The following is a 19,025-nucleotide window of genomic DNA, read 5'->3' on the forward strand; positions in this document are numbered from 1 at the left end:
GATGTAATCATGCAGTGACTAAAGAAAAACCTTGGTATCAAAACTTTTGTCTTTAACTAGCAAAAAACAAACACATCATGTAGGAAGTGTATACTCAGATAGATCACATTATTGACACTTTATTTATGTTTTCCATATATAACACTGAAATGAACGATACCTCCACAAAACAGACATTACTGTTCTCTTTTAACACTGATATCAATGAGCACAGATACAAGGATACACAAACACGGTCACAATCCAAAACCAACTACACACTTCATTTCCAAAGTTACCTCAAATCACGCTCAGCCATAGCTTGTCCTGCTCTACTGAAATGAAACCTCAGCAAGGAAACTACCACTGCTACAAATGTGACTAAAACATGTAGTCTATCACTGTGGAAGTGCTTATTATTATTACTATTTTTGGAAGTACCATTTTTTTTTGTCATTTTCTTAAGGAGAATCATTTTGTGGCTACAAAATCACCAGTAAAAATAGCTGATCTCTATAAAAAGAATGAAAGAGGACAAGCCTTGGCCGTGGGTTAAAATACATGTTTTTTTTGTTTTTTTGTAGTGTACTTGGAAATATTCTTTAATACAACAACACTGTCCTTTATTACAAATGTACAGAATCCCATTGTTGTCAGAATAATGCCCGTGCATAAATGCTTCATCTGTGATACGTCCCATGATTATTTCAGACTCGATGAAATGAACCACCACACAGTTTCATACCTGAATCAGAATCACAGTTTTGGGAAGAATAGTGGTACATAATGTGATTTTTTTTTATGTCGAACAATAAGCTGAATATCAATTTCAATATGATCTGTTCTTTGTGTTCACCACTTTGCTGAATTCCTATTACCTCCCCCCACCCCCCACCCAAACTAAAAGAAAAAAAAAAGGAGAAAAAGTTGGCGTCCTGAGTGGGATTTGAACCCAGTCCTTAAATGTAAACACACCCTTTTCTGCAGCGAACAGAAGCGAGAAAAGGCACACATGAGAAAACCACAGAGCTGTAAGCTACAGTACCTACAGAATGAGGGCCGTTTTGGTTATATCAGCTTAATGGGACAAACAGTGCCGTTTTAAGCCTTCTGACTTTTTAGCTGTTATCGTTTCTCATGAAATTACATAGGAACCCTTTTTAATTGACCTAGAATTGGCACAAGTCTCGGAAAGGTCGAACTCTCAAGTACAAGGTGCTAAATCAATCCGTTACCCTACAAATACAAACCCTTATTTGGTTCCACGGGGAGGGATTACATATGCTAACTTGCATTTGCAGATGCTACACTGCTCCAGAGAACATGCTACATTATTAGGCAGATTCAACACACTCAACCTCGCCGCGCAACACTGATAGCTGCTCATCATCACCGACAGCAGGCGTTTAAGAAGCATGCACTGAGGAAGAATAATTCACGCATGCTTTAGGCTATCTCACGTCAGTAGTATTAAGCAGATAGAAATGTTTCTCTCATCGTAATAAGAGGATATGACATCTGTAGTGAGTTTTCCCTCTACGCAGTTTAATAGAAGGAGGAACTCTAATGAAAATCTGCCGTTACTGATAGACAAGGTCTTCAGATTCCTCTTAAAGCAAAGGAAATGCTTCGGTATTGAAATGCAACGCACACATCTTTCCTGCGGAAAGGTTACAGAGAACGAGGCGAATGAGGCCGGCAGAGGATCTGACATTCTGTGGAAATGGACAAAGATTTATGCAACTAGCGTCTCCTTCGCTTTCTCCGTGTGCGAGGGCACGCCAATGACAATCTCCAAGCAAACGCTCATACCAGCACATCTCACATCTCTCTCTTTTTTCATTTTAACAAAGGGCTTGTTGCTGAGGGCTAACAGATCTGATATCGTACAGCCGAATTCGGATGGATAAGGGCCTTGTTTCGTATTGGTGACTAGGCAAAAACAGAAAAACTTCGGTCAAAGGGCATTTGACATTTCAGACAAGATACAGATTCACATTAAACGACAACAAACAAGTCAAAAGACATTCGCGATATTTTATCTCAATTCTGTTATTAGCCATCCGATAGCCATTTGTACCTTTTTTTTCAAAATATAAAATAAAAAAAGAATCCGCTAACACACTCTAGCGCACAAAGAAAATCCTTTTAGTTGAAAGGTCATTAGTTGGCATTCAAGATTTTTGAAAAGTGCACACATGTTCTGTCCATCACAATATTGCTGCCATAATAGCAAATGAACAACATGACCGCATGTGTACTATTTAACAAAACAACCAGCTGAATAGAGGCACAATGTTCATTTCACGACTCGCTATTATGAGTCATACAGTTGTCATTGCGATGATTGGCATTTTACACACGTATCTAGTGTGGCGTGTCCCACCAGAACTGCACAACACCATACAATACTAAAGACAGATCCAGCGAGGAGAACTTTCAGCACACTACAATGCGTCTAAACGATTAAAAGCCTAAGACTAATCTGTTAACCATTGCCCCATTAATGCGGCTGACGTACATACAGAGGCCCAGTGGGTTTGGACCAGAAAATAGGAAACTCTACAAACATCCTCGTATTCTTCGCTTTACAAATGTACGTTTACATATTACAAAAAAAACACAAAAAAAAAAACACATCGTATCCTGCAACCACAGTAAACTGGGTCTGTCTTTTTTTTATATATATATTATTTAGTCTTCTATGGATAGTAGTACTCACAGCTTTTGGAAAGATATTGTTTCTGTTTAGCTATTATAAGAGAAACAAAAGAGTTAACAATTACACTGTAAAAATATATGTATGTTTATATACTATATATAGTTTTTTTTGTCTTTTTTCTTTTAAATACAGAATGAATATATTGTGTAGGTATGGCCGTCACGGCAAAGGAATAAAGGCATCTGTAACAATCCCCACTTAGGCCACGATCACATGACCCGAGGGTAGTGTGGGTGCTGAATGGGCGGAGTTGGTAACGAAAGCACAGGTCAGTGGCACTTTGTGCATCGAAGAAATAAAAATCTAGTATAAGGCTACACGGGTGTATGCTTGTTTGATACTAGTCGAGTAAGGACATTGTGGTTCAAGAGTTTCTGTCAGGATGGTTGGTATTCGTCTTCTGTGCCCTCGCCACAAAAACGCCCGCCCGCTTCCCATGGTCCAATAAAGATAAGTTTAGCAAGAAAGCAAAAATAATCCATTTGCAATTCATTAGGATCGTTCAGGGGAAACAGTTTTTGGCCACTACTGAGAGCTTGAGGAGGTATAAAAAACAACCAAAAAAAAACAAGCACAAGAAGATCCAGAAGAACGTCTCCTTCCTGTTGAGACGGTTGGGGAAAGAGTCAAAGCTGTAGGTTCCACAGTACTGGAATTGCTTTTTTTTTTCTCTCTTTACATTCCTATAGGAAGTAATGCTGGTATAAGGAAAACCCTCGATAATCATCATGTTTTATTCTGTAGTCCAAAACATGTTTTTTGTCTTTATTTTTATATCGCCAAAGGTTCTTCAAGACTACTAAGACTTCACAAACACACGAGGACGTTACAAAATAAATATACATTACAACCGTATCACAGTTCATAATTTCATCATAAATATTAAATAAATAATAAATAGAGATTATACTTCTCCTTTAGCTGTGTTAGAAATTCGAAAAAAAAATAAAAAAATAAAATGCAAATAGAGACAGCAAGAGATAGAGATAGATATACAGGTAGAGAGAAAGAGAAAAAGAAAATACAAAATTATCAAAACATCGTTGGTTAAAAATATTTGCACTTAAAAAATCTACTCTATGGATAAAACTCTATCATCAAATGAAACGAAGTTATAAAAATTAGTGGTACATTTTTTTTTTTCCTCTTCCCAAATATTGATGTGGCAAGTTCCTTGTCACATTTTCATGACCTTTTATAAACAGAAGGGCTGTGAATATTTAAATAGGTGAATTCAAATAAATAATACAGTTACAATTAAATTATAACAAAAATATAAATAAATTACAGTAGAGTCTGGACAAATTTCGTATAATTTATAGATCAGTGACGATCCAACATCTTGTCTGATGTTGAATGGACTGAAATGAAGTGCAACTCATTGTTCATATGTAATAGATATGACTACGCTGGGTAAATATTCCTACAGTGTAAGTACTACAAATAAAGGAGAGCAAGCTAATGTGCCTGTGTGTAGCTCTAAAACAAAACAACCTAATAAACAATAAAATGGATGCTGAGATAAGAAAGTAGTGTTTCAACAGGTGGGATTTACAGAGTCAACCGCATGCCACTGATAGGGTTGCACACGTATTTCGCTCACTTTGTATGTTAGCGCAACATCCTCTCATTTCCCATGACCCGAAACCAATCTTGTTTTCTTCGGGAAAAGAAGGAAAGATGAGCAAATACTGCATATGTCTGTTCTGCCGGGGCTCACGTAGGGATCACTTGTATTTGGAGCGTCGCATTTGTTGTTTCGTAGGAGCAGCATCCTCACAGATGAGTAAAAAGACTCTCTTTCACCTAAAGCCTGGGCAGCACATCTTCTGGAGGTTCTACTCCCCTCTTCTTCTTCTTCCAAAACTTCTCACCGTTTCAATGTAAAAGCAAAAACTAAAGAAAACTAGGTTTGTGTCTCCTTTTCTTTGTAAATAAAGAATTTGGTTCCATCTTCGCCTTCCAATCCAGCAGCTTTTGTGGATTTTGGTCCTTATAGTAATATATATTATATACCTCTTTTTGAACTCACAGAATGCTCCCTGGGATGGAGGTTTAGATTGTTGTTCAAAAAAACCTGAATGCCCTTTTTTTGTGTGTGTCATTTGTATGCTCTTCCCATGGCTCTACGTTTCTATTTCTCTTCCACGCTTCTGTTCCTCATCCTTGTCTTTTGGCCTAGTCAGACCTTGATGCCTTTCACCGCCTTGTTGATGGTCTCCAGAAGGGCCTTGTTCTCTGGGTTCTGGTAGCAGTCCTTATTGGTGTACATGTCAGTTAGGGTGCTCACGTAGCTCTCAAAATTCTGCTCTGTGATTGGCTCTTGCTGCAATGCAAATCGTGAGAAAATTGTGAGTGGCAATTTTTAAAATGGCGCATCTAAATCATGTAGGAGAGGAAAGTTATGGGAGCTGCTGTAGGAGTGTGTGTAACTCACCATGTGAGGCAGGCGGATGTTGGCCAGACTGCGTATAAGAGCTTGACTGAGTCCAGACAGTTCCATAAACAGCGCCTCGTTCTGTTCTTCAATCACCTTATTCTCCTGCTCGATGTTCTTCAGGTTCTTCTCCATAGATGTGATCTAAAGCACCACAAAACCTGATGATGACAACTTTCCATCCCATATGTGACATTTCCTTTTACAAATGCATTTTTGTCTCAACTTTCTACAGCTTAAATGTCTTTTCACATTGTAAACATAAAATTGTTTGCTAGTCAGCTAGTTGGATTACACCAGTTGGAGCGTTTATACATTGCTTTTCAAGACTTTTTAAAAATGTTTTTTGAAAGAAATATCCAATGCTCACCAAGGCTGCATTTATTTGATCAAAAACAGTAATATTATGAGATATTATTAGAATTTAAAATAACAGTTTTTTTTTAAATATGTAATTTATTTCTATTATGTGAAAGCTGAATTTTCAGCATCATTACTCCAGTCTTCAGTGCCACATGATCCTTCAGAAATTTGCTGCTCAAGAAACATTTATTATTATCAATGTTGAAACCAGTTGATTAATATTTTTGTGGAAACTGTGATACATTTTTTCAGGATTCTTTGATGAATAGAAAGTTCAAAAGAACAGCATTTATTTGAAATAGAAATCTTTTGTAACATTATAAATCTTTACTGTCTCTTTTGTTCAAATGAATGCATCCTTGATGAGGATCAAATCTTTTTTATTTATTTTATTTTATACTGACCCCAAACTTTCCAGTGGTACTGTATATAAATCATGAAGTCGAATGACTAGCATATTCATAAGCAATGCTATTTACATGATAATCCCAGGTATATTTCTAAAGAATACCATGGTTTTACTATAGTAATACCATGTTATAAATTATATCACAACATAATATGTGATCTTTAGTGTACAATCTATGTTCTTTTAAATGATCAAGAGTTTTATGGCTAACCTGTGTTTGAAGGTTAACCATATCTGCCTCCATCTCATTGTTGGATTCATTGAGCTCGTTGATTTCTTTATTAAGCTGCTTGATGTCTTCATCATTGTCTAAGACTGTAAAGAGAAAGAAAAATGTTGTCATCTTGAGTGCCCACAAAATATGACATCAGAAGAGATGATGGAGGTAAAATGTAGGAGAAAATATGGGATGTCTCACCGTCACTTGCTCTGAACTTAGTGCTGAGATACTCTTCTCCAGGGAACTTGGCTTTCTTCTTGTTGAGGGAGGCTCTGGGACAGCCTGAGAGACTGGGGCCAAACACAATCGATTCATCATCAATCATCACAAAACATTTGCTTTATGCGCAATCCCATAATGACTCAGACTTGGCCAGAGTGTGTCATGTCTGTGCTATTAAAGAAACAGTTTACCCAAAAATGAGCAGTTTAATCCAAATCGTGTGAAGAGATACAATTTCTTTCTATGATGAACATATTTAATTTAGGTTTTTATTCACATATAAACACATAGAGCGCATAACATTTGGTAAACGTTTTTTTGTTGTTGTTGTTGCAGAAGTGCTTTATAGATTGAATTATCTAAATGAATAATTGATTATCTTTACAACTGAACTGAATCAACACTGAACTGACTTCAGCTGAACAACAGTTGAAATGCATAATTTTCTTGTTATCACTGTAAAGCTGCTTTGAAACAATCTGTATTGTATAAAGTGCTATATAAATAAAGGTGACTTGACTTGTGTGCGTCAAGTGCTAAAACAAACCTCATTGGTTCTCTGCATATGTATTTACCATATGTGCTGTGCTCTACGCATGTGTCGATTATTGTTTAATCACTGCTTAAATTGAATCTATTCATCATAGAATTTGATTGCATCTCTTCGTAAGACTTGGATTAAACTGCTTGATTCATATTGATTCTTTTAACAATCTTTTTATAACCTTTTCGGATCTTCCACATTTTTGTTACCTGGGCTTTCAATGGACGGACGGTAAACCTCTCAGGTTTCATTAAAATATTAAAGAATAACCAAAGTCTTATGTGTTTGGAATGACATGAGGGTGAGTAAATGATGACAGAATTGAGATTTTTGGGTGAACTATGCCTTTAAGGAGTGGCCACATTTAGCTTTGTACAAGCAATCAGGAATTTTTGCACAAGGGAGGTGAAAATGTTCAAGTTTGTTTAACTTTGAACACTCAATCCCCCAGTTTCGAAGACAAGGTTTAAGCCTAGTCCCAGACTAAAATGCATGTTTGAGCTCTTTTAACTATAAAAGCAACTTGCACTGACATATTTTGAAATATGTCAGATCCATTGTTTTTTTTTATAAGACATGTTTAATTGAATTAAGGCCTAATCCTGGTTTAATCTAAGTGATCTCTGAATAAACAGTCTCGCATGCATTGCTGCACTATTGCCAACTTTGTCCATGACAAAGTTTTATTAATATGACAGCACCTTGAGTTTAAATTGCAAATATAATGACAGGTTTACCACCCAAACTCACGCCACTGGTTGACACAAATTTCACGTGGCAGCCAAACCCATATTTTCTCCTTAATTACCTGCGGTGGGTGAGGAAACTGCCGTTGGCGTGTCCCGATCCGTCACATCCCGGTGTGGGACAGGTGGGGCCTTCTGTCTTAAACGCCTTCCAGGAGAATGGAGACCCGTTCAACAAACCCTCCTTCTGCCGCCTGGCCGCCAGCGGGCATCCATACGCACTGCGGTGAGTGGCATACTTCCCGCTGATGTGACCTAGGCTGTCACAACCTGGCACTGGGCATCTGTGAGAGAAGGAAAAACACAATGATAGAGGGGATAAAACATGAGTTTGGTTAGAGCTCGTAAGAGCATTTATCCCATCAGAAATATCACCTTGCTATTGACTTCAGTTCCCATCTGTTTACTCTCACTCGAGTCTCTATTCAGTTTTGTAAAGAGGGCAATATTTAGCTACATACTTTGCCCAACAGTGACTGTGAATATTACAACATTGAAATAAACTAAAAAAAGATATTTTTACACATCGGGGAGCTTGAGTGCCGCCATATGCCGGCTTCTCATTGACTGGAGTGGAATTATGTGGATAAAAAGCTCCTACGCTTGGCAGTCGCAAAAAAACAAGAAGACAAAAACCCACACACTGCACTGCAGATGACTTACTAAGAAAAACATAGACCAATATTTTAATACCCCGTGAGCCATCTGTGCTGTAATATATTGTTCACAGTTATTATTTCCTCAGCAGTATAACTGGGTGTCTTTGTCTCCTTGCTTTTAGAAGTTGCACAATGGAATAAAACACACAAGGCCTTTTCCCAAAGAAATCTACTAGCACTAGTTGGCCATGCGGGGCTCCATGCACTGGCTCATAAGCTCATGTAGAGCGAGTTATTTGGAAGGTTGCCATGGTGATATTTAACAAAGTAGAACAGTATTTTGGGATCACAAGTGGTTCTAGCTGGAAATGCTTGATTAAATCACATCTGTCTGAATGAAGAAGGGTATTCTAAACTGCTTTACACTGTTGTTAAATGACTGTGTGGTTGGACAAACCTATTATCCAATATCTGATCATTCCCTTACAATATTCCCGCCTAAAATGTGTCCTTTTTTACCGTACAGTAGCATAAAAGAAATGGGGAAAAGCCTTTGGCTTTCTATGCAGTACGAACTTTAAGAGCTCGGAGTCCTCCTTGTCGTCCTTGATGGGAGTTGTTTTTATTCCACCTTTCTTGGCCCGTGGACACCCAGACAAACTGAAAATAGAGAGTATGCAGCTCATGATCAGAGGAGCCAGAAACTCAGAACAACAAGGATCCAGCACTACTGACCCAAAGCAATGTAGAAGAAACCAAACTCAAATACTATTAACAAAGATGCAAGCACACACCATATCCTTACCAGGCGCAATGCAATGAGTTTCCAGCTATTTTATCTCACTGAAAGTGAAATGCTACAAAAATGCGACAACATCAAAGCCAATCTGAAAATCTAATGTGAGGTGATTTTAGGTAAACTGGAACATTTTTCGTCATTGAGATGTTCGAAAAGTGGCCCAATTTACCTGAATCTCTCAACAGCTATGTAAAGTAGGACCAGTGCGAATTCAATGTGGGCGGGGCCACAGTGCACAACATGACAAATATAAAGCACATGGCCTACAAAATGTCTTTTTGCACTAATTAACAAGGAAGACGTGATTTACTGCTTAATGCCTCGCGCCTGGTTAGGAAACAGTGACCTCAGCAAGCTTTTAGATAAACAGAGAGGCTGCCATTGAGTGCATTAAGAAAACTGCACAAGATCTGGGGTCAGTTTCCTATCTAAAAAATTATTCAATAATGGGGACGGGTAATAAATGAAGTGTGGCATACACGTGTGTGTCTAATATACAACTGTCACTAAACTTCTCTGTCCTGTGTATGTATTGATATGTATGATATGGAGAGCTTGTTCATTGGGCCATACCTTCTGTGAGACGCGTAGTTGCCAGTGATGTGACCTGAACCATCACATCCCGCAGTTGGACATCTGGGAAAGTGAAGTCAAACTTAAAATGTGATGGGTTATAATACCTCTAATAAACTTGTCTGAAAACAGGTGCAGTGTGAAATTTCAGTGTTATTTCAATTCAATTGGATTTTTTTGATAAAAGTATTACAGGACAGAAGCAAGTCTCTTTTTTCCAATTATTTATTACATTTTTATTTAATCAGTTACTTATTTTTTTATTAATTATTAAGTAAACTAAATATTAATTTGATTGCAGCAATGTTTAAATTAAATTGAGTGTTATGATATATATTGGCTTTACAGCCTGCCAGGCACAACATTGCCCACCTTGCACAAAAGTTTGGGGTCAGTAAGATTTTATTAAGAAATTAATACTTTTATTCTGCAAGGACCTATTCAACTGATCAAAAGTGACATTAAAGACAATTATGACACTGAAGACTGGAGTAATGATGCTGAAAATCCAGCTTTGCATCACAGGAATAAATTACATATCAAAATATATTCAAACAGAAAACAGTTATTTAAAATTGTAATAATATTTCATAATATTACTGTTCTTACTGTATTTTTGGTCAAATAAATGTAGCATTGCTGAGCGGAAAAGGCTATAAAAAATATTTTGTAAAAATCTTACCGACTCCAAACTTTTGCTTGACTGACATACAAGGAAAGGGGTATTTAGGAAACACTGCACCTTTAATACTGTAATCGTACAGCAACCTTAAGTTAAACTGTACTGAACTGCCTTTTGAAAAAAAAAGACAATGACAAAGAAAAGAGTAAAAGCAGCATTTAGCTGAGCAGACCCAAGTGAACAAGAACAAGGAAAAAAGAGCAGAAGTAGAGCAGACATACTTGAGTTCAGCTGTGTGCGCTGCCATGAGGGACCGAAGACTCTTATCAGCGAGAGGACACCCAGACAGGCTAAAAACGTTGAAAAGAGACAAGGAGGGAAAAAAGAGAGGGGGAGAAGATAAAGCGAAAGAGCCCAGAATGTCCCAAGTCAGTGTAAAAAGCAAAGAGCAGGCAAGAGTTAAGCGAGAGAAAGATAACATCAATGTGATGTCTTGTTTTATTTGATATTTCCCCTGTGAAGGCAAAAGAAGTACAGAGAGGTGAACCCCGAACACTATGTACCTGCGATGGGATGCATAGTTTCCGGTGATGTGTCCGCTGCCGTCACAGCCCGGAGTGGGGCATCTGCAAGGGACAAACACAAAAAAGCCTGACTGAGTGAAACGATTCCAATATCAATATGTGCTCAGAAAGGCATGCAAACTAAAAGTGACTTACAGCAAGAGCTCTTTCTTGGTGTCCTTGGGCTGGAACCGGACCTTAAAACTGGGGGTTGTGACCTCGCCGGGGTACTTCCTGTCCTCCAGGGCGTCCTGCATCATGTCGCAATCCTCAGGGTCGGAAGAAGCAAATGACTGAGCGCTGTGGTCCATCTGTGCAAAGATACGAATGTATATTACACCAGTTTGCACAACTAATGATAGATCTGCTCTTCCGGCCTAATTTAAGTGACAGGAAGTGTACCTCTTCTAGGTCCTCCTCTCTCTGCCGATTGGGTTTGGTGTAGTCCAGAGGCCCCTCCCACTCCTCTTGTTTGTAGGTGTGTAAAGAGTGGGGCGAGATGCTGCTGTTGCCATGGTGAAGAGATGTGGATGATGATGAAGATGATGAAGACAGGTCAGGGGAACGCACTTCAGGGCTGGTGCAAGGCATGCCCAATTCTCTCTTTATGGGCTTCTTCATGCTTAAGTCCAAGGTGCCGTTCTCATCCACCTCGATTTCCATACTCTACAACAGAAAGAAATAATGTGTTGCATTTATAATTAATAACTGGGCTTGTGATAATGATGTGATAAAAATGCATTTTACAGAATAATATTTTTTTTTTTTACAAAACAAAAATATGAGTTGTACAAAACTCGCATTCACAATTAGTTTTTTTTTTAGCATAATACTATGTGCTTGCTAGGTTTTTTTGGGATGGTTTCCAATGCATTGCTGCACGGTTGCTAGGGTGTTGTGGGTAAAAATGCTATAAAAATCCATGTGATTACAGAAAACTAAAACTTTTCTTACATTTTACAAAAAAGTGTGAGTAGTGCAAAAACTCGCTTTCACAATGCTGGGATGTTGTGGGTGGTTGTCAAGGCGTTGCTGTGGTGTTCTGTGTGTTTTTTTTGTTGCGCATTGTTATGTGGTTGCTAGGGTTTTGTTGATTATTGACATGGCTTTGCTATGGTGTTCTGTACTGTTTTTCTTTTAAGCACATCTCTATGTGGGTTTTGTGAGTGTTTGCCAAGGCGTTCCTATGTGGTTGCCAGGGTTTTGTGGGTGAAGATGTGATAAAAATGCATAATATAAAAATATTTTTCTGTAATCATATTATGATGAGTATTGGGGAAGTTCGGGTATTGTGGGTGATTGTCATTACATTGCAGATACTAGGGTGTTCTGTATTTTTTTAGCACTTTGCTATGTGGTTGCTAGGGTGTTTGCAAAAACATTACTATACGGCTGATAAGGTGGTCTATATGGTTTTTTAGCACATTGATATGGCTGTTGCTATGCAATTGCTAATGTGTTCTATGTGGTTTAGCACATTGCTATGTGGTTGATAGGGTGTTGCTATGCAGCTGCTCATGTGTTCTGTGGTGTTGCTATGCAGTTGATAATGTGTTTTATGTGATTTAGCACATTGCTATGTGGTTGCTAGGGTGTTGCTATGCAGCTGCTAATGTGTTATGTGCGGTTGCTAGGGTGTTCCTATGCAGTTGCTAATGTGTTTTATGTGGTTTAGCACATTGCTATTTGGTTGCTAGAGTGTTGTGGGTACTGCCAAGGCATTGCAATGCAATTTCTTAGAAAAGTAAAATTATGCAATATAATCTGTAGAATTAGTCAAATTAGAGTAAAATGAATAAAAAAGAATTAATCTTAACAACAAAGTAACACAGCTATTACATGCGTTCCTATTATAACACACAATGTGTGCAGATGTAGACGGATGATGGATGGATTAGTATTAAAATGGGCATGTTTACATATTTGTGTGAGTGCATATGAAGTTGGAGATGTGCACACACAGTAGGCACTGATCCCAGAGCAGTCCCAGTCTGATTAGCGTTGAGCCACTGGGCCTTTCTGCCCATTAATCTTCCCCTTTTATCCCCTTCTGCTAAAAACATGTCAGGAAATCGAAAAATGATGAAGTAGTCACTCCCTGGGATGAGGAGAAAGCTTTTTTAAAAAAAAAAAATCACAATATCGAGGACAGAGCTTCTCCAATTACAGTATAGATCCCAGAGTTCTCTGATGGAGGAGGGGGAGGAAAGAGGCTGATAGCTTATATCTTTGGGTGTGAAAAGGGACAAGGAAAGAAAAGAAAGAAAAAAGGGAGAGGAAATTGAGGGAATGAGAGAGAGAGAGAGATGCCCTCATTAGCATTATCCATGGAAATATTAAATAAAAGAACATGGAGCACCTGGTCCTGCCCTATCTAGGGAGCTCACTATCAACTTAATGCAATAACAACATGAAGAGGAGACAAGGATGAAACGAACGGAGGGACAGATGAAAGGGAGGTGAGATGACGCAATAAGATCTCAACAGCAAGCAAACGCATTCAAGCTAACACTACATTCATCTGATACAAACTCTGCTGAAGATCAATCCCAAATGGAGACAGACTTTATTCAATTAATAGATGCTTACCATTATAAATTACTCTTTTAAACTACTAAACATCTGCACATGGTATGTGTAGTTAGCAATGTTGTGGAAACTAGTTTGAAACCGTAGCTTGCTAAGCTAAGTAGTTATGCTATTTAAAGTAGATCTGCCACAACAGAAACAATAAGGATCTTAATTGGGGTGACAGCATCACATCTGAACAAATACTAAATTAAATGCAGCTAATAAACGAGGAAACACCCTCATTCAAATAAATTAATCTAAAACAGCAGGATTAAACTACATTTTATTTCACTACAAAAATATGTAAAATTCTTTATAGGGACTTCTGAGAAAACGACTGATCAAAGACTTAGATCAAAGATGAATTTGTGAATTGTTTTTTTGAGTCAGTTCACTGCAACAAAACACCCACATGAACCAAATTGCTCAAATGAATTCCTAACACTACTTCAGAAAAAATGTCTGATTATTGCCTCAGCTAGCCTGGTTGCAAAGCACATGCGTTTTGTCAAGCTACTCATCACTAGTCAGGAAAATTAGCTTGTTACCTAACAGCTTCTTTATTATCAAAACAGCTCCTACAAATGTTGTTTAGTTAGCATCACTACTTTTAGTTGGTTACTACCCAACTGTCTATATGTATTGGCAATGTGCTGGCTAATGTTTGCCAACGGTTTTAGCTGAGTGCCGTCTCTAGTAAATAAGCTAGTTATCCTAGTAAACAATAGAAGTAAACAGTATCCAATAGTATAGTAGAACTGTATTTTTTCGTTTGTTTTCTGAGTATCTTAAAAAACTTACTTTTACGCAGAAATTCTGATGACATTGTGCATAACTTTCCCCCAAACCAGTTGAACTAAAACAGTTGATCGGTCCATGATTTACTGTACAGAAAATCCTTCTTGAAAATTTGAGTTCATTTGTGTGCATGGTTTTTTTCTAGAAACCATTTAAAGTATTTTCTGTAAAGCTGACACGTAAAAAACAAAAAGAACTGTGATTGGTTAAAAGTCTGCGTTATATGATATTGTTCTGTACCTTATCTGGGTGTCTGATGCTGAGGTTCTCTGGTCTCTCCCAGCAGCGTGTGGACAGGTTGAGGATCGCAGTGGCAGCCATGTGGGCAGCTTCGGCATCATGGGAATAATCATAGCCACTGGAGGAGCTTTTTCCATAACCTACGTGCAAGCTGGGACTTGGGGGGGAGGCCCTGGGGAATGGAGGTTTGGCTGAGGGCAAAAGAGAATATTACACAAGTTAATAGTAAAGAATTGATCCTTCCATTGAAGAACACTCTGCTAAACTCACTTATCGCGATAACACTTTAAAATAATGGTCCGTCATTAATAGGTACCTAGGAAGTAATACAGGACACATACTACATTTACACTATATGTACTACTATTAACTAATATGGAAACAAGATTAACTAATCAGTAAGTAATATAAAATTTAGGACTGAGATAGTTCCTTATTAGGTAATTAATGATTACTGAATGAGATTAGCCTTTTATTCTAGCTTCATGCATTTTTTTTTTTTTATCAACACTTGAATGTGGGTACGTTAAATAAAAATTAATTTTTTTTAAAAAGCAACATTTTTAACAAAATGCTGAGAAAATCAAGTGTTTTCCCCCCAAAGAGTACAACGTGCATAAGCAATGCTTTTATCGCCTGTTTCTGTTCCTTTTTTCCTGTGTTTTGATCTGGAGATTCAATACTATTTCAGAAGAAGCATAATAGCGCCCCCTGCCATATAACAGTGAAAGCACGAAAAGCTGGAAAATTCTGTCAATGGCAGGAAAAAGTTAATGCAGCTAATCTCCTTCAGTAATTATTGATTACCTAATAAGGAACTATCTCAGTCCTAAATTTGATTTTCTGATTAGTTAATCTTGTTTCCGTATTAGGTAATAATAGTAGCTGAAATGTTAATGTAGTGCTGCTCATTTGTCCTGCATTACTTCATGCATAGTTACCTATTAATGACGGACCATTATGTTTGACGACCCTTCCTTGACAAAAAAGAATCTTGAAGCTTAGACACTATTCACAAAGCACACAATTTACACACATCTCTGCACCGCAAGAAGTGTATTTTACATAGCGTTCATAAAGCATGACTAATCCTGCTCACATTTGAAGGCTTTGGGTGAAGTTTCGCTGGTGTGCATCTTTGGGGCGAGCATGCGCTTGCCAAACACCTGCACGTCGAAGCTTGCATAATCGAAGGACACCTTGGAGTACTTCTCCAGTTCCTTGGCCAGATTAGCGCGTGGTGTGGCGGGGACGAGGCTGGGCCTGTAGCTGCCGTGCGGAGGAATCTCCAACTGCTTCACAAAACACATGGGCCTGAGTAGCGAGAGAGAGAGAGAGAGAGAGAGAGAGAGAGAGAGAGAGAGAGAGAGAGATTCTGTCATTTTCTTCCGCTACAAAAGAATCAATATCCCTGCAGTGAAGAAAAAAGAAGCATAAAAGGATAAGTGTAAGTGAGCATAAAAGATCAAGAGTGAAAGAGTGGGCTGGAATTAGACAGCAGAAGAGAAGCGGAATTGAAAGACTGACAATGAGCCAGAGATACAGCGAAAAAAGAAAAAGGAAGGAAAAGTTCCACAGATAAATAGCCTGTAAAAGAGTAAATGAGAGAGAGAGAGAGAGAGGTTTGAAAGCAGGGTGACTGAAGGAGAAGAGGATTAAATAGTGTCTTATCAGCACTGAGCACATTAGCATATCATATAGCATGGAATTGAAGCCCTAAAACCGACTTCTTTTCCTGAAGAACCATGAGCCCTTGCGGCCCTTTCTCTGTTCTGAAGAAAAACTCTGAAAAGACATGTTCCAGGACCTGGTAGGTTGCCTAGTGAGGCTGGATTTTAAGGCATCATAAACGCTCCAGATTCAAAGACTATTAAAGGGATACTCCACTTTAAAATGAAAATTCTGCCATCATAAACTCACCCTCATGTTGTTTCAAACCTGTATGAATTTCTTTCTTCTGCTGAACAGAAAGGAAGATATTTAGAAGAATATCAGTAACCAGTTTCTGGTCTCATTGACTTCCATAGTATATTTTTTTCCTACTATGGAAGTCAATGGGACCAGAAACTGTCTGGTTACTGACATTCTTCTAAATATCTTCCTTTCTGTTCAGCAGAAGAAAGAAATTCATACAGGTTTGAAACAACATGAGGGTGAGTATATGATGACAGAATTTTCATTTTAAAGTGGAGTATCCCTTTAAAGGCAACTGCTACCTATGCAGTATATCACGTTTTAGTCAAATGCTAAGGCAGCATCTTATGTGTCCTTTACATTATAACTTATATTCAATATTTGTACATGTAATATAGTTTGTTTATTAGAATATTCAAGCTATTAGCTAAGCAACATGCTAATGTCAAGTAGGTAGGAATTGGTCTCGCATACATAAATATGGCCGCTGAGCAAACTGACTTTCCTTGAAAAGGACTTTGGTCAAACTCCACTGAAGTCCAATATACAGTGCCGAGTGCTGCTTCCATGATGGTCAGGATGTTGTTTTAAAAGTAGGCAGTAGGCGGCTTGCTAGGTTATGGAAACGAGCAAAAGAATGCTAGCAGATGGGTGTGCGTGTCATTGCGGTCTTTGACACTGTGTTCTGTATTTAACATCATTAACGGATTTCAGACACGGTTTGAAGGAAAAACACGCACGCAAACACCAACGCATGTTATGATCTGCGTGACAATGGCATGTAAAGTATATTAGCCTCTGCTTCCTGTCTCTTCATTAGTCAGTGCATCCCATTAGCAGGGGTGGCATGCGGAGCCGTCAGAGGTCTCTCTGGTGACTTTTCATTGTCGACATCTTCCCTTAATGGGCTTTCTCAGTGAACTGACGCTCATTTAAATCAGAATAACACTAATAAGAGAGGACTGCTTATTATTTTCATAATCCGCATTGCTTTGTCTGACCACTGACATGCTTCCTGAAGGAAAGTAATTATTTTTCCAATACTCCATGCCCTGTAAGTCCCATAATTAGCTTATCAGTGGCGTAATTAGACTAGCAGGTTTGAGGCTCAATCCCAGCATGAAATGGCAGGCTGTGCTCTATTAGAAGGGCAAAGGAAAGGGAGAACTGATTTTCCGAAACGCCTGACCAATCGTGCTGCGGTAAGTGAGTTCAGCTCTGCAGTGAATGACAGCTGTGCTAACCAACCACAGCAGGTGTGTTTGACGGACACATTCTGCTGACATAGAAGCTGAAGGACAGGAGGAGACCGAACATGGGGTAAGTTTGCTGTTGCTGGGAAAAAATAGGAATAAATGCTGATGTTTCAAGTTCCTGGGTTTGTTTCATTGGGGTTTAGGGCTCACCTGAGTACACGGTCAGAGTTTGGGCTGCCCTTGATGTGCTCGCCCATGGGCTGGGGCAGGTGTTGCTTGTCATGACCCTTCGTGAGCTTTTCGGCAGCAGCGATGGGACATCCAGACAAACTGACAGAAGAGGAGATGTGAAAGAATGAGTGAGGAAAATACACTACAATCTTAAAAATAAAGGTTCCTTATTGGCATCGATGGTTCCATGACACCCCTTTGGTTCCTCTTTATTTCGATAGTCCACTTTGGACATTCTACTAACTATAAGTAACTTTGCAAATACATGTCAACTAACTCTCATTAGAGTATTAGTAGACTGTAGTAGACTGTCAGTAGTCTGTTAGGTTATGTGTTTGGGTTCGGGTTAGTAGAATAAGTTGACTTGTAGTTGCCAAGTTACTTATAGTCTGTTGGGGGACCAACAAAATAGTGGTAGCAGATATTAAGCAGAGTCTACTAATACTCTAATGACAGTTAATCAACATGTAGTTGCAAAGTTACTTATAATTAGTAGAATGTCTAATGTGGACTATCGAAATAAAGTGTTACCGAACCTTTAACATCCATTGAACATTTCCATTGTACAAAAGATTCTTTACAATGGGAAAGATTTCTTCAGATTATTGAAATATGAAGAAAAAAAAGGTTATTTTTAGAACTGTTGTTTGAAAGGTTCTTTGGGGAATCCAAAATGGTTCTTCTATTCCATTGGAACCATTATTTTTAAGAGTGTATAAATATCATTATGTGGATCAAATATAACCATAAAGATAGTAAAAGTACATTTGGGGATCTATGATTTTGAAAAAGGAGACTCTGTACCTGCGGTGTGTGTTGCGGTTGCTGTTGACATGACCCTGACCAGTGCATCCCGGTGTTGGGCACTTTAAGACATTCTCATGCATGGCCAAAACTGAGAACAACCAATCAGAGTGCAGAAAAGTACAAGTCAGACAATAAAAAAATAAAATAAAATAAAAGTTCTACCACCATCGATTTTGACCTATGAAAAGTGCAGGTTAAAGTGATGCTTTGTCTCTTTTCCTGCAGCTTATCACACAATCAAAAGATGTTTCAACAGTAGTTTGATGTTGACTCACTCTCTGGAGGGATCCGATCTTTGTGTGGGCAGCCTGACAAACTGCGGTGGTGGGGATAGAGTCCGGTCACGTGACCCGTTCCATCGCACCCGGGGGTTGGGCATTTGATCTCTCGCTTCTCTGATCTAGAACTCTCTGTGAGCAGCAAAACACCTGTCAGTCAAACCTTATCTGAAGTCATTATCACTTCTGTCA

The 19,025-nt window shown here is 38.5% G+C and overlaps 1 protein-coding gene across 4 annotated transcripts in view; it reads right to left on the bottom strand.

The window, feature by feature from the left end:
- Positions 1-19,025, bottom strand: part of myt1b (myelin transcription factor 1b) — a 92,501-nt gene continuing 73,476 nt past the window's right edge. Inside the window, exons 9-24 of one of the 4 annotated variants that reach the window (XM_082144491.1) lie at positions 18,831-18,965; positions 18,553-18,643; positions 17,728-17,847; positions 15,507-15,721; positions 14,408-14,598; positions 11,201-11,464; positions 10,955-11,109; positions 10,799-10,861; positions 10,517-10,585; positions 9,614-9,676; positions 8,818-8,901; positions 7,705-7,926; positions 6,329-6,420; positions 6,122-6,225; positions 5,139-5,282; positions 1-5,027 (exon numbers count right to left, since the gene is read on the bottom strand). In XM_082144491.1, the coding sequence (XP_082000617.1) occupies positions 4,884-5,027; positions 5,139-5,282; positions 6,122-6,225; positions 6,329-6,420; positions 7,705-7,926; positions 8,818-8,901; positions 9,614-9,676; positions 10,517-10,585; positions 10,799-10,861; positions 10,955-11,109; positions 11,201-11,464; positions 14,408-14,598; positions 15,507-15,721; positions 17,728-17,847; positions 18,553-18,643; positions 18,831-18,965 (2,156 nt within the window). In that variant the 3' untranslated portion in view covers positions 1-4,883. The remainder of the gene's footprint in view (positions 5,028-5,138; positions 5,283-6,121; positions 6,226-6,328; positions 6,421-7,704; positions 7,927-8,817; positions 8,902-9,613; positions 9,677-10,516; positions 10,586-10,798; positions 10,862-10,954; positions 11,110-11,200; positions 11,465-14,407; positions 14,599-15,506; positions 15,722-17,727; positions 17,848-18,552; positions 18,644-18,830; positions 18,966-19,025) is intronic. The other 3 variants (XM_082144492.1, XM_082144493.1, XM_082144494.1) reach the window with 3 other exon arrangements.

This window comes from Leuciscus leuciscus (genome assembly GCF_965113295.1).
Source record: "Leuciscus leuciscus genome assembly, chromosome: 18".
In the NCBI taxonomy this organism is placed as follows: Eukaryota; Metazoa; Chordata; class Actinopteri; order Cypriniformes; family Leuciscidae; genus Leuciscus; species Leuciscus leuciscus.